This window comes from Linepithema humile, chromosome 1 (genome assembly GCF_040581485.1).
Source record: "Linepithema humile isolate Giens D197 chromosome 1, Lhum_UNIL_v1.0, whole genome shotgun sequence".
Lineage (NCBI taxonomy): Eukaryota > Metazoa > Arthropoda > Insecta > Hymenoptera > Formicidae > Linepithema > Linepithema humile.
In genome coordinates this window covers 2,129,330-2,146,220 of record NC_090128.1, presented here as the reverse complement: position 1 = coordinate 2,146,220, position 16,891 = coordinate 2,129,330, and the positions used below count along the sequence as shown (strand labels likewise).

Genomic DNA, 16,891 nt, shown 5'->3' with positions numbered 1-16,891 from the left:
CAACGGGAACGTCAAATTAATTGGATACGATTGAGATGCGCGCGTGCCAAGCGCAAAGGAGGAAGAGATAAAAATGAGAAAGTCATGGTGAGGCTTGCGAATGTTATCGCGAGTTATTCCCGTCACCCGACTCTGAGGAGCACAAGCTCGCGCAAGGATCTTCGTTTAACCATCGTTCGGCTTGCGCGCAGGCAAACCGCGGCGAGGTGCGTCCAATTGATTCGAGTAGCTTTCAGCGGGCGCTATCGAAGGTGCGAGAGCTATTTAGCACAGGCGTGAAGTACATGGAAATGGAAATCGGCTATCACGGAGAATCTGAATATCGTGAAAATGCTTTATTTCATCAAGTACATGATTAACAAAGTACTAGTCGCAAAACGAAAGTTTGTACAGAACGTCGGCCGCGTCGGCGACGAGGTTGGCGGGAGACAAATGGCGTATCGAGAGAAAACAAGAACAGGAGCGATGAAGCAAAAGTCGACGTGACAAAGCGCCTCGGAACGCGAAGGAATGTATCGTGAGATCGAATATGCCGGAGCGTGGATTCAACAGAGCGAGTCGTCGATGATGTAAATGCGCTGCCCAGAGTGCTTCCTACGTATATGCTGGCTCACGTGGCCCCGCTGCTTGCTGCGAGTTTCGCAGTAAGGGCACTTGAATCGTGGCTTCAGGCCGCACTCGTAGGTCAAGTGACGCCGAAGGCTCTTGAGCGCGAGGTAACCGTTGCCGCATTTCGGGCAGACGTGATTCCTTCGACCGCTCCTCCGACGACGAATCCGAATAATACTCTGGCTCGCTCTGTAACCCCCTCTAATCTGCTCCGGAACTCCCGCGCTATCGAGCACGTGCCCTGCGGATTGGTCTTCGGCTCGATTATCTTCGTGCATAAAAACGCTGTCGGGTTTGGTCGAGTCGTACAGGCCGATTGCGTAATTTCCATAATTGCCGTACAGAAGGCCTGAAAGCAAACAATGGAAGAATTAGAAGAGATGAGAAGACCGATAGTCGAAAATTGTCGTAAGATCGAGGAAAATAAAATCTTATAATTATAGGATGTGTAAATGCAACGTTCATGATAAGCGAAGTGCGAAATGTGTCTGATGCGAAGTGTGTCTTGTTTGTAAGATGTTTCAAGTGACGATACCGCATAATTAAGCAGTAAGCTGAAATTGCGTAGATATCCTGGAATTAGCAGTACAAATTTTAATGACGGTTCACTATCATCCAGAACCAATGCGTGAAAGAAGCAATGGATGATCGACACTCACAATTTCTTAATTTTAATATTATATTATTGTTATTCTTTTATATAATTCAGAAATAACGGTATCTCTCGGTGTTGAAACAATTTTTCCAACTTAATTCCTTCTACATTTATCAGTAAAACGTTTTATTTTCAGATATTTGTCATTCAAAAGTAATATTGAAAAATATTAATTAATATTAAGTATATATATATAATATTAAATATTAATATTAATAATATTTTTCGATATTACTTTTGAATGACAAATATCTGAAAATAAAACGTTTGATAAATGTAAAAAGAATTAAAGTAGAAAAATTGTTTCAACACCGAGAGATACCGTTACTTCTGAATTATATAAAAGAATTATATAATATTAAAAATAATATTTTCGTACGACAAATCATCCAGATACAAATTTCGAAAAATAATATAAAAAATAATGCCGAGAACTTCATACAATATAATCGTGTAATGAATAATCACTCTTTGCGTAGCTTTAATTTAGCCGTATGAAACGCATCATTCGCATGTAGATCATCGAATCTTATGACAACGTGTACGACGCATGCGACAAGGTATATGAATTGCACACATCTGATATCTCGACGAGACTTGAGGTGTGACAAGGAGATTTAGCTCGCATTATATATTCGTACCTGAGAACGAAGCTGATAAGCAGACATGCCCGAAACGTCGGCAATCTGTTCCTGAAAGTGAAACTTTCTAACAGCTACATCGCATCAGCGAATGATGAGAGTTCTCAAGACGGGATGTATTGTAAAGGAAACATTTATTGCACTTGAAAGGATCAAAATAATGCACAATAGCTCTGCTCGCGGTCCACGGTGTTAAGACTGCTCAAGGCTGATTGCGTCACGCGTGGCGCTCGCGCAATTTGTTAGGACTTCAGATCGATGACCCAGACATTTTCCAACGGATGTTTCTTCCGGATGTGACAGTAAACCTGCGACGTTTGTTTGCTGCGCAGATCGCAGTAAGGACACTTGAACCTGGGCTCGTGGCCGCACTCGTATCTGAAGTGACGATTGCGATTGCTCTTCAGGGTGAAGCCGTGCAGGCACTTGGGGCAATAATAGAGGATCTTCTGCGATTGTCGGGCCGGCTCGACAGGCATGACCTTCGTCTCGACCTTCCGCTCAGGATCTACGACGCTCATGAAGGAGTCCATGACGTCAAGATCTGAAAGCAGAAATCGACTTGTGAGACTCGCGGCTCGGCTAGCTCCGTCAGACAGCTTCTGACTTCGGGCGCATCGACAAGCGTTCAATCGTTCATCGGCCAGGCAAACGAGCTATCTTTCACCGTTTTCTAGAGAAAAAGAATGAGAGCAATACAGAGGGTAGGAAAGGTGACAGCCAATCCGCGATCAGTAAGGAAGAATTTCCCGAGGACACTTGTGTCATTAGCCCTTGCAGAATAATCGCGCGTGAGATGTCAAGGCACGCGTGAGATGTTTTGGACGCATGAATGCAAAAAAAGCATACAGATGCGGTTTTAGAGAGAGATGCGCGGATTGCTGTTTGTGATATTAGTCTCGTGGCACGCATGTAAAAATAATCGGGTGTATTGGACAAGGAAACTTAGTCGAGAGAGTTGTGAAACGCGCTCCTCCTGGATGCGCGTGACAGACAGGAAGAGGCGTCCTTAGCGCAGGCGTCGTTAGTTTCGGCCGCAAACAAACATCACACACGTTAAATGTAGATCGTCTACCGTGCAGCTACAACAGATTCGTCGGTGGGGGGGTTCAATTCAAGGAAGAGAAAGAGAAAGACAGAGTGGGGGGGGAGGGCGAAGGGCTGGGAATGTCCGGGAGAGGGGGGGAAAAGTACTGAAGCACATTCGGCAGCTTAGGGTGTCCGAACATCAATTTATTTTTATTTTACAATTGCACAGCGATTGCACACGATACGATCATAAAACGTACGACAGCGGAAAATCGCTATCGATTAAAAACCGACGGTGAAAACATGTTGCGTTTCTAATCCGCCAGGAACCGCGGGGTATCCCGACATTCGCCGTGTGTACGAGGCTCGGCGCGAAAAGTGGCCGTCGCGTGGACGGCCCCGTGGAATTCTGCGCGATCGTCCGGATACCCCGAGCGGACGAAGATCCCTCGCTCGCAAACTCGACATTTTAATCTCGTACGCAGAGAACTTAAACTCGAAGACCTAAAAGAATGTCACGAAGAACAATCGTCTCTGTGCGCGACGCGGCATGTCCGATACGCGTGCGCGGCGCACGAGCGCGAATATACACGCCGAATATATTAATATATCGCTATTAGATCAATTAATTATATCACAGCAACAAAAACAGTCGGCCACTAAACGTGTGTGTGTGTCTAAGACCCTTCCATCGCGCGGATGCGAACGAAAGCAGGCACGTCAATCGTGTGTCGCGGGAACTAAACGTGTGACAAACACGGCGGCTCCGCAATACAAAGAGCAACACTTTCTATTTTCGACGATGCTGACGGGTGAATACGTACTTCTAATCGATTCTACGTCATCGATCGCTATCCCGAGTGTATCGAAGGAGTTTGCACGTAAGAACAAAATCACGAAAGACAGGGGGGGGGCAACACGTGATACTAATATCGATTAATGAACACAGGAGTTAGCTACGTTTTGTTCCGACCGCTTGAAAACCCTGTTCTCTCAGACTTTCTGCTCCCGTTAGTAACAATTTTAGTCTTCACGAGCGAGCGCGCTCACAATCGCACGGCGCGTCACTCGTCTATAACAATTCCGATTTCGTCAACGGAAATCAACAATTCGTCGCTAATAATAATTAACGCATACACACCGGTCGCTTCCGGCCTCTTAATTTAACTTGATCGATCCTGGTACATTTTAGACGCACGCAAATGTTTCCTCGTGTCCCATTGTCGAACCTCACAACCTGAATCGTTCAAAGATATATAGCTACGATTTAAAAAACATACGGCTCTCTTAAAGCTCCTAATAATCGAAAGATTGCTTATCTGACAGCGCGCGAACGCCGGAACCGCGAATGTGCTCACGCTTTCCTCTCGCGCGTTTCTCGGGAATCTCTCTCTCGCCAGGGTTGCACCATAGATTACATCTACAAAACTACTTCTTTATATAATGTTTACACAAATTTTTTTCTAAACCATATTAATTATGTAGACTGTTGTAGAAATTAATAATTACATTAAACAGTCACAGACGCGACCTGAACAAAATAAAAATATTTAATCTAAACGTGGCAACAAATAATAATCTTATATAACATTTTTATATAACCGTAAATAATTTTATACAATTTAACATTATAAAGTTAAAATCCTAATAATATATTTTATCATATTTACACAAAATTCCTAAACATAAAACGCAATAAACATCATACATAACACCGCATTGTACATAAAATAACATAAACTATTGAAATTTTTCAAAAATATCACAGATGTCCCTGAAGTGAAATGGTTTTGCAACAGCTCGTAATTAAAAAAGTACAATTTAAAAATATATTCCACAAAATTTAAACAAATATGAAAAATATACTGTCTGCACATTAGATTGCAAATTAGAATGCACATTAGGTTACATTATTTCGGCGTCAATTACATCTAAACGCCCAACCCTGTATTGCCGAAATTTCTATACTGCGCCCATAGTATGCCAATTTTTTTTAACGATCAACGATACCATCGTCGCGTAGCACATCGCAGAGCTTCGCGCGCCGGCTCATTAATTGCTAAGCGTGGAGATATTTCGTAACGTGTAAAGACGGAGAGAGAATATCTGACGATAATACTGAGTCCCACTATTTCCAGCCACTAGGAATCTCACGCACAACTCAGCTCGCGTTTCTGCAGCAGCAGACCCCCCGGCGAGGTCGTCACGTCGCGCTTCGTCGTACAGCTCGAACGAATCGTCGCACTCTTTGCCCCTTCGCGATTGTTGCGCTTCGGATGATCGCATATGTGAGCGATGTGTAAGACGTTACTTCTAATTAACAGCGCCACGTGATGTAGGAACCGCGCACCGCGCTCGTGAAACTCTTAACAACTATAAGGACGTTCATGAGCGATTTCTCCGTGTAAAGTCGCGAGGGACAAAGCGCGTCGGGTTTTGTCACCTTACATTCGCACGGAGCACGATCTTCGGAATAGTGAATCGCGCGACGAGCGTAATCGCGTGACACCCATCTCTACTGGGAGTAGTTTTAAAATTTCATCAAAGTTTACTCTACCGGCGGTCGCGAATATTCGGTCGTTCCGAGCCGAGAAAGCTCCGCGAGATCGAAACACGCCTTGCACGACTGCGTTTTTTTTTTTTACGTGTCCTCATAGTTGCATCGTAGACCCTGTATGTAGTAAATGGTGATATCCGTCGACCGAATCATCACTTCCGGATCTTTGTCGTTCACACCGCCGTAAATCCCGACAATACAATTAGCTCGACTGCAAACACACGGGTATTACAAACGTATAACGTTTACACGACGATTTATGGATGGAGTTTGAACGTTCTGTTCTCTTCTTCCGTTTCCCCTCTGTCCTGCTTAACGGAGGTGAGACGGAAGCGCGGAAGGTGAAACGTCCTTCTCGTAAGCGGAACACGGCTCCGTGACACAGTTATACTTGACTTCACAACCGGGGTGCTTGGTTCGAACGTGGGACATCACGTTGGACGTCTGCTTGCTGCGAAACTCGCAGTAGGGACACTGGAAGCGTGGTTTCTGACCGCACTCGTATTTGTAATGCCTGGTCATGTTGCCCTTGACGGTGAAGCAGCGACCGCACTTGGGACAGCCGAACGGCTTGTTGTCGCCGAACGTGCCCTTCGGATAAGGATTCCTCACGCGGCTCTGAGAGTAGTAATTCGTCATCGATCTCGACGCAGACGGATAGTCCTGGCCGAAGTCCCGGCTGCCGCTCTCGGCCTCGTAGACCTTGCAGGACTGTAATACAAGGTTCAGGTCCAGCTGCGGTGGTGCCGCGTAGAAACCTGGAACTTCAAGATCGGCCGGTTAACCAGAGTGCAGGCGCACCTCGCCGGGGTTCTTTGGAGAGGTGCGAGGGAGCCAGTCCGAAAGTCGATTGAGAAGCTTTCGGGCTTCGCTCCCTTCGGGAGCAATCGGGAGGGTTTGCCGGATTGATATTCATGCTCTGCTGTATTATTGCGATATAAATGGAGGGGATACCTTGAGAATCATGCGGTATCTTCCTGACGAACCTGCATTTCAGCGACGTTCGTCGCGCGGGCTACGGTGACGCAGAAGCGTACGGTGCGATTTTTATGAAATATACTAAATTGGAGCCTAAAATCGCTACCGCGTGAACTTCTTGCTTCCTTATGGGAATCTATGTAACTAGAGATCTAATTGGAAAAGTCGGAGCTGTAACGCGTCGGTCGTGCAGTCTTCGGGTGATGAGAGATCCGTTTCTGCCCGCGGCTGGTCGTATACGTGAAAAGGGACGTAAACAAGAATGAATGTCCAAGCCGCTTTGTCGCGCCCGACGCTGACATTTCAACGGCGAACATGATAAAAATTGCGATAAAACTTTATTATACAAAACAACGTGTACATGCGAATCATGGCTCTTACAAAGTAGAAGCAACGATTTCACTGTATCTTAAATTACGACATTAACTATCCCGAAGGTGGAATCTCGTTCGATGATCCTTGGCTTCGATCTTCACTTGAGTCTTCAGCATGGCGCGGGACAGTGTTCCTCAATATCAATGATATCAGCCGATCATGAGCCTCTTTCTTGGTCACACTAGCACATGGAATATTTAATGACCAGAAGAATTCAGACTCTAATTTAGATACAAAGTTCTAGAAAAATTTGTATCTCAATTTTATTATTATTTAGAATTTATATTTTTTATTAGAATTACAGTAACCAATTTCGGATAACAATGCAACGAAATCTTGAAAATTTGGAAAGAAATCTCGTAACAAAATTTAAGCTACAAAATTTTTCTCCAAATTTTTGAATAAGAATCGTATTGGAAGTCAAATTATAAATTTTTTCTATCAGCTTGTCGATCGCTGAATTATATAAATAAATGATTATTTTCGAAATAAAAAATGTGCCGATAACAAACGAAATTGAGGAACACTTCGTCTTCAACAATGGTGCACGAAGATCGTGGTGGAGAGCGAGTCCATTGGAGAGGTGAAATTCGCTTGGATAGTCTGAGATCAGGCATGGAATGAGAGACGCGCGCACTCTTCGTGCTCAGAGCTTCATGTCGAAGATGAAGACCTCCTCTTCCGGATGCTTTTTCCTGATGTGAGCGTAAACCGGTGAGGTTTGCTTGCTGCGGAGTCCACAGTAGGGACATTGAAACCTGGGCTCGTGTCCGCACTCGTAGTTCACATGGCGGTCCTTATTCCTCTTCAGGGTGAAGCCACGCCCGCATTTTTGGCACTGGAACGGCTTCATGTTGTCGGCGCTAACCTTACGCGGACGTATCCTCGACTTCCTGGACGTCTCGGGACTGTGCTTGCTCTCCGTTCCCGGTCGATACTTGCAGATCATGTTCGGCCCGAACGGTGGTAACACATGAGGCCCTGCAACACGGAGACGAAGATGCTGAAGAGCATGTTCGAGTGCGCACAAGAGAGAATTTTGTTTTTTTATTTATTTTTTTTTTTTTTTAAGTTGATGATCGTTCGGTTCAGGCTGCATCATTGGATTCCCCAGCAAGCAACGCATTACGCAAATAATGAAGTATGGAAGATGCCCCTCGCGACGTGACTTTGCACGTACTCAGCATCTCCGTCTTCGTCTATGCGCATCGTAAATAAGTCATTTATACAAGCCACGTGCGTCGCACGAGATCAATCTTACATTGAAACAGCCGTCACGACAATCGCCACTACTAGTAGCAATCGTTATTTATCGATGTGCGTATCCTGTAAAAAACGGCGATTCACGATCTGATAAAATCTGGTCAACACACATTCGCATTCCTAGATAACACAAAAATAAAACGAAAAAGTGGAGAGGGGATTGATGGTTATGTCACATAAGGCGGTAATGGGATTCTATACAAATGAGTTAGCTGAGCACTTTTATTGAATATTAACAATCAATGCTGCAGTGGCAACTGTATAGCGTATACTTAATCATTGTTGATAACGGCGTTGAGCTTCTGACCGATTGACATAAGTTCTGGACGATGTTCGGGTGCGGGTGGCGAGTGATTTGCGTCTTTCAGGTAATTGACGATCGTGCACCGAGGATAATTAACCTTTGCAAGAATTTCGCAAATGTCAAAACACCGATTTCTTCCACTTATACTTATGCGGACAATTCGGACACTCGTACATGCCGTCTACTTGACTGAAGTCCGTCGCGGAATCCACCTTGAGAGGATCCTCTGAAATTCATGAAAAATAAATACGGAGGGCGTTAATGACAAGTCGATTATCAATTTCTCTCGTAAAGGATGTTCTTTTTTTTTTTTTGCAAAACGGTTTTTATCACCAATACTCGCTTATATACCGAGCAATGATGAAAGTGCAGGAACGTTTGTTAAACAATGCTGTAACCAAATGTGTCGAGTAAATGTCGATTTCGTCATCGTAAATCACATAGAAGAAACGACCATAGAAACAAACGAGAAAAAGAAGGTCTTAATCAAAACAGCAGTCTTTATTAGCGCGACACAGAATCGCAAGATCGATAAACACTTTATTATATATTTTTCTATGCGTTCAAACAGCTACGTCATATAAAATTATCAGTGCATAATAGAATCAGTTTAAATCATTCAAAGATTCCGAAATACATTACATATCTAAGATCGAAGACGGAAAATATCAGTGAGGTTTCCAATTAGCTATGAGTTTCTTTATACATTTATTGACAACGCAATAATAATGAATTCATGTTTTACGATTTCAAACACTAGAAACGATTCAAAGATTATAAAAATAAATCCATCGCGATTGATTCACGATTTGATAAAATCAGGTCACACATTCGTATTCCTAGATATTACAAAAAAAAGGGGGGGAAGGGGGTTGATGATTATGTCACATAAGGCGGTAATGGGATTTTATACAAATGAGCCACCCAGCTGAGCACTTTATTGAATATAATAATTCCGTGGCAACTGCAACGTGTTCTTAATCATTGTCGATAAACGGTGTTGAGCTTCCGACTGATAGGCAAAAGTTCCGGATGATGCGGGTGGCGAACGATTTGCGTCTTCAGGTAATTAGCGTTCGTGCAATGAGGATAATTAACCTTTGCAAGAATTTCGCAAATGTCGAATTATCAATTTCTTCCACTTATACATAATCGGACAATTCGGACACTCGTACATGCCGTTTACTTGATTGAAGTACATCTCGAAATCCACCTTGAGAGGATCCTCTAAAATTGAAAAATAAACGAGGGTGTTGTAATGACAAGTCGATTATCGGTTTCTCTCGTGAGGGATGTTTCTTTCTTTTTTTTTCTTTTTTACAAAACGGTTTCCATCGCCAATACTCGCTTACATACCAAGAAACAATGAAAGTGCAGGAACATTTGTTAAACAGTGCTGTAACCAAATGTGTCGAGTAAATGTCGATTTCGTCATCGTAAACGACAAAGAAGACACGACCACAGAAACAAACGAAAAAGAGAAGGTCTCAATCAAACAGTAGCTGTCTTTATTAGCACGACACAGAATCGCAAGATCGATAAACACTTTATTATATATATTTTTCTATGCATTCTAACAGATATGTCGTTAATAAAATTATCAGTGCATAATAGAATCAGTTTAAATAATTCGAAGATTCTGAAATATATTAAATGTCTAAGATCGAAGATGGGAAATATCAGTAAGGTTTCCAATTAGCTACGGGCTTCTTTATATATTTATTGATAACACAATAGTAACGAATTCATGTTTTGCGATCTAGAACATTAGAAACGATTCAAAAAGATTGTTATAAAAATAAATCTACCGCGATCGCAATAACAGGAAGAATTTTCGTAACAATAGATATTAATATAGGATGTTATTTTTATAGTAGTCGTAAAAATGATTGAGAGATTCAAACTATATGACGTCGTTCATTTTTTTAAGTCTCAAATTTGCCGAGGAATCATTATTTCTTATTACTGGGATTTTTAAAAGAAAACTTAATAAATAATTAGCTCATTTTAAAAAGAATATTGCGAAATAAACATAATTACTGACATTTGAGACTGTCGACAGTCTTGATTTGTGTACATATATTTATCAATTTTTAATCTATAACATTGCAAAAATTGTATTCAAAGATACAAGATGCAAAATTCTTCGCATTTGCATCTTGCCCATGAAAAGTCAAACAGATAAGTTTAAAAGTATCAAAAATAAAAATTATATACATAAATATTGTCTTTAAAGATAAACTTTTCTTTAAAAAAAAAAAAAACATCAAATTATCCGCTTCGTATTAATGAATTTCAAATAATCCATGGATTTAATGAAGTGTAACGGTTCTTCTGATTCACTCGAAATGACCAAAGGAATTAGATTGGCGATATAATCTTAGTCATTTCGATATTCCTGCCAGGAGAGCTTCGCGTTAGTGGCGACGTCGATGCAATAAAGCTCGCTATTCGGGTGGAACGTGCGTATGTGCGTCCAGACGTGCGTGCGCTGCCGCAGGTGGTGCTTGCAATACGGGCATTCGAATCGCTGCAGTATGCCGCACTCGTATCTGTAATGTCGCATCATGTGACTGCGGTGCTTATAACTGCGATGGCAGTTCGGGCAGGGATGGCGATAAAACGCGGTCTTCTGGCTGCAGCGGGCGCTCTGTAGAAACCACTTCAGGAACGGATCTGGAAAGAGATTTCGCGCCGATTAGTCGACGAACGCATCCATACGCGACGAGTATCGCTCGCACTCGTCTCGACCCCTCCGAGAGAATTTCGCCGATCACCGCTCGGTGACGGCACTCGCGACACTTCTCGCTTACACTCGAGTACCTCTGGAGATCTCTCGTGCTGCGTTATCGGAAGCAATCGATCAAGGGATCTACGCCATCGGAAAAGTAACAGCTGCGGAATTGCCGCGACAATCGTTGCTAAACACGATATATATAGTTACACAACACGACAGATAAAGGCACAGATAAGAACATAAAGAGAGAAGTTAGAAGATGGAGGAAACATTTGGGACGTGACAGGGATAGAGTTACATTTCTAGAGATACATACATTTCTATTATTCTTTTATAGATAATGTTGCTGATGAGAAACCTGAATTGTGTTGAACGACGCGTGATCCAGAATTATATACAATCCGTCGACTTTAAGGTATTAAATGACCGTATTTATTATCAATAAGTTGCGTAGAGTTACAATGTAGTTTCGATATCTTGAAAGATAGTTACAAGCTTAGAGGCTTCGTCCAACTTACGATAAGCATTAAAAAAGATTGTACCAAATAGATGCCACATTGATAAATAAATTACTGTACAAATGGAGAAATTATACAAATTATTACATAAATCGAAAGCGCGATAAATAATATTGCGAATAATTATGCATACATAAAATAAAAATTAGAAGTAATCTTGCCATTAAACTGGTTATTTCCTAACAATCGAACAGTGATATAATAGACAATAAAATCAACAACGAAAATAAGATTATTACCTACAACATCTCGTTGATCGAAAAAATAATCATTACTACTCGTTTCGCTCGCAAATGAGCAGAGATCACAGACATTGGTTAACTGACCGAAGAATTCTAAAGTCATCAAAGCATCTTTAACGGCGCATCCGGCGACAGTTGCATTAGATAATAGAAATTCTCATTTACGCTGGCCTAACAATCTCAGCAGAAGAACGTCGCTATAAAATTCGCACACGCGCTCTTGTCAAATTCTAACTCGTCTCTCGTTCATATTTCGTATCGAATGCCGATCGAACAATCCGGTGTTCTATCACGAAAGAAATACGAAAAAAAAAAAGAATGGTAACTTGCTCGCTCGCGATCGCGAGATCTAACCCTGCTGCATGTCGACGGCGTATATCGGCCGATTCTGATGGTTGGTCTTGATGTGCGAGTAGACGTGCGAGCGGTGCTTGCCGGCGTAGGGGCAGTGCGGGCACTGGAAGCGTGGCGACTTGCCGCACTCGTACTCGAGGTGCCTGTGCAGCCCGCGGTACCACTTGTAGGTCTTGCGACACTTGGGACACTCGAAGTTGCCGCGCGTCGTGGTGAGCGGCCTGCCGCAGTATCGTCGCCGACAACTGGTGGCCGACGGCACGTAGCAGGTGCGACTGTAGAGAGCTGCAAAAGCACAGGTCGATTTGTCAGTCGAGTGTGGTGATTCGCCGCGGGGAAGACTGAACGCGGTAACACTTAAGAGCGACAATCTTTCAAGCGAACACACGTTCTCTCTTTTCGTGCGCCGCGTTACCCGCTTTCGTAACGATCCCGCACCATCGCCGATTCTCACCCTGAAAGATAACGGGCGAGGTGAAGAGCGTAGAAACATATATATATATATATATATATACATGAATTCCCGAACACTGCGCGGAAAAGAAGCTGGGTCTGTTGATCGTTAAACGAGGAAGTTCAATAAAGTTGAGGAATGTGTGGGGAATGTTTTATTCAATTCTGTTATATCTTCCGAGACTGTAGAAAAATAACTAAAAAAACATCACAGATGCGTAACATGACGCCCTGATTAAATCTACAGGCGAACAAGCTTCGAGTTATGTTCGCACACATATCGAATCTTGCTATACAATTGTAGGCACACAGATATTTCGAACGAACTAAGCGCCGTCGCCGTCTCCACTTGGTCCGTTTTACATCTCGTTTATTGCAGAAATTGACAAACTGGATGGCAGTAAAATTTAATCGGCATCCCTGATAAAAATGTTTGATCCGTCAAATCGAGATTGAAGAAGCCGCGATTTCTCCGCAAAAGCGTTTGTTCATTTGACGCAGATGGTCGACGGCTCGAGATCCACCGTCATCACGCGCATCGTGGGATGATATACGCGTATGTGAGCATAAATGTTTGCGCGATACTTGGCACGTTTGCTGCAATAAGGGCACTTGAAGCGCGGTGATTTGCCGCAGCTGTACGTCACGTGCTTATTCAGATCCTTCTTGTTGATGTACCGCCGGTCGCAGCACCCGCAGATGAAACTCCTGCGCTTGCGGAGAGCGTGGCCGGCACCTGAAATCAAGACGACCGTCACAATTAGCAGAGAATAAACGAGTTCGGAGCGAGCGGAGAGCCGCGGTCGCTTTATCGATCCGAGAATTTTGCAGACCGCTGCCTCGACACCTGACCCGTCGTCGAAGAGAAGCATTCGTGGACTCGTGGGATTAAGAACACTTTACAGTAAACTCGAATCAAGGCCCTTTATTGAGTTTCCTTCACACAAGGACTAGACTTGCACTTTCCGAACACATTAACGGAGGATGCGAGAACAATGCGAGACAAAACAAACGGGAAGAAGAATGGGACGATCGGGCGGCGACGCCCGCATTCTTTGAACCGCTCAATACAATCGCTTGAAACACAAGGCTTGACCGGGGTGGTACTTTCGGATGTGCGCGTAAATGTTCTGCGTGAACTTGGAGGGCTTCTCGCAGTACGGGCATTGGTACTTGGGCGCCATGCCGCACTCGTGGCGCAGGTGCCGCGTCATGTTCTTCTTGAGAGTGAAGCCGTGGTTGCAGCGCGGGCAGTAGTAACTCTTGTTTACGGAGTACACGCTTCTCCGCTTCCTAGCGGCACTCTGCCGGACACCTGAAAAATTCGAAGAGCAAAGTTAGCAAGGCGATAACATTGCGCGGTTTTTCGCTCTTTGAGCTTTCGTTCACGCTTGAGATCGCAGATGCATCCGTGTCTTCGAAGAATTGAGAAGATAAAGATTAACAACAGTAAAAGCGATCGACAAATAGTGTGTAACATCCCGTAAGGATTCTTAAATATATCAATAATTCAGAGCGAAAAAAAAACGACCAACGTTGTGGAAAGTATAAGATTAAAAATTTTCGACAACTGTAAAACAATTAGAAACTTTGATTATTGAACGAAACATCGGAAGAAATCGAAGAATCTCTCAGGATCTAGATACATTTCGCAGGAGTGGGATCGTTGCGTAGGAAATTATGCTTCGAGATTGCGGCGATTCTGAATTTATTCTCAATACATGAATCTGCAAGAACACATAGACCTACGAGACGAGACGAGGAGAGACGGAATCCGCAGGAATGTATTTTCAGTCGCGTGAAAGATGACACATTCAGAACATCTTGTTCACCCTGATCGGCTGATTCACGTGCCACCGTCTGATGTGCCTGTACACATTCGAGGACGAATTGTCCTTTTTGTGGCAATAGGGGCACGCGTATCGCAGAGTCTGGCCGCACTTGTGCCTAATCAGATCCCACATCCGTCGAAAACCCGCGTTGCATTTCGGGCAGATAAATCCGGTCACCGTCGCGGTGTGCCACTCCTGCGGCTGCGCATCTGAAAGCAAACGGAACATTAATAGCCAAGGGACGATCTCCTCCGAGCCCTTCCCGAGACTGCGTGGCATCGTAAGCGCAGCTAAGCGATACGATTCCGATTGTTTAACGTCGCATTTGCAAAAGATCGTATTGTGCTTATTGCGTGCGTGTTAATTCGCTGCACGAGTGTTGCAATCGAAATCGCTCAGTGCGCTCCCAATGAATCTTGCCTTGCATTTCTACTAAAAAATAACAAAAATTCCGATACATCGAACATTACAACTGCGCAACATCCGTGTGTGAGTGCAACCTGAAAGGGTGGTGAAAACGCAATCGTCTTTATTTCCATTCTGTGTTATCTTGCAATAACGAAAAAAAAACGTGCTATAAATACAAATTTTATTCGCTATATGTACAAAGGTTCTCGACGTTACACGTGAAAACTACGAATCCAAGAGAATCCGCACAAATTGGGACCATATAAAATAAGAGTCTTTGTAGCACAATTGTCCTGATTTTACAGAAAGCAGATCGTAGATTGTGCGAGACACTTTCGGAGGATTACGTAAAAATACAGATTACAAAAAATTGATTTCACAATTATGACATTATAGTGTTCATGCAGCATTAACTACTTGATGAAAGTGCAGACGTGTGTTTTTTTTTCTTTTTTTTTTTTTTCTAGACATCGTCGCAGTTAGTTTTCACGTTGAATTCTTCCCCTGTTTTATTGAGGTAAAAATATTGCTCGAATACACTTTCGGCAATTGTTGATCAGATCGGATTGTCGATTTTATACATAGATTCACAAATGGCACACCTTGCAATGAAATCAAAGAGCTTTTTTCCAAAGGAATTGTCCGTCCTTTTTTTCAGTTGCCGGCAAAGATATATTTTTGAACATGTGCATCGTTCAAAAAGAAGAACGTATTTAAAAGTAAATTTAAGCCATTTGGAAAATACGCTCTTGAATTCCTCTCATAGAACTTCGTCGTTCTAATATGGTAAAAACACACAATTAAGAAAAAGATCGAAATATATTTTTATATGCGTTTATCTTTCTTGCAAATTTGTCAACGTTTCAAATAAAATAAACATTATAGATTCATCTTGCGCGCAAATAAATTAAAAAAAAAAAATTTTCCTTCTCTATGTTACTTTTGTTCGAGTTGAAACTGAATTAACGAAATCGAATTTATCAAAAAGAAAAAAATAAGCGTAAAAAAATAATTTTTATATAATCGTACTTTTTATTCGTAAATCATAATTTTGATTCGATATTTTCGTCGTATTAAATAAAAATATAAAAAGATCCAACTTCCAATATATTAATCATACATCTTACAGTGATAAAACGTTATTTTTCCATTCAGATCTAAAGAAACTACAAAATTCACTAATCCATTATGAATTTCAACCTCAAAAATAAACAATAAATAAATAATTCTCTGAGAGAATCTCACAAAGAAAAATTTTCAGAAATAGAAATATAGAAATAAAAATTATTATATTGCACTGTAAAACAATAAGTTCAATGCAAAATATTAACAAGTAGGTACAAATTTACATTTCTCTTCCTTCGTTTTTTTCAAGCCATTCACATCATGAGCAAAAACATAAATTTTAATTAAATTCGCACAAATTAAGACGACCGTCCGATGGCGGACGACGAGTTACGGAAGGAAGTGGCGGGACGAGTCGATTGCAATCTATCCACATAAACCGGCTTTCCATCGTGTCGCACTCTGATGTGCTTGTAAATATTCGACGAGCACTTGTCCCTCTTGTTGCAGTAAGGACATTTGAACCTCGGCTCCTTCCCGCAATCATACTTCATGTGGGTCATCAGCGTCTTCTTGTAAGTGTAGCCGGCGTTGCACCTGGGACAATGGTACTCCGCCAGTTTATTTGGTTGCCGGAAGACTAGTACTCCGTTATCGTGTTTGGCCTCGCTTTGGTAGTTCCTCAGGATATCCAGTATCCGGTTCTCGGAGGGCTGCATGAATCCTACGAACAGGAAGAAGAAGGGCCACGGTTAGTCGGGATCGCGCACACGGGACGAACGCGGCGCAGCTTGGTCAGAACGAAAAAGAATATAAGAGACACACGATGAAAGAGAGAGAGAGAGAGAGAGAGAGAGAAAAAGAGAGAGAG

At 42.6% G+C, this 16,891-nt stretch overlaps 1 protein-coding gene across 33 annotated transcripts in view; it reads right to left on the bottom strand.

Moving 5' to 3' along the window:
* lola (longitudinals lacking) overlaps positions 1-16,891 on the bottom strand; it is a 205,232-nt gene that overhangs the window by 122,875 nt on the left and 65,466 nt on the right. Inside the window, exon 7 of one of the 33 annotated variants that reach the window (XM_067348266.1) lies at positions 321-958. The exons of 27 other annotated variants lie outside the window; for them this stretch is intronic. In XM_067348266.1, the coding sequence (XP_067204367.1) occupies positions 546-958 (413 nt within the window). In that variant the 3' untranslated portion in view covers positions 321-545. Of the gene's footprint in view, positions 1-320; positions 959-2,022; positions 2,450-9,681; positions 11,088-13,620; positions 14,031-14,406; positions 14,757-15,119; positions 16,745-16,891 lie in introns of those variants that run through there. 5 more of the 33 variants (XM_067348281.1, XM_067348283.1, XM_067348295.1 and 2 more) reach the window with 5 other exon arrangements.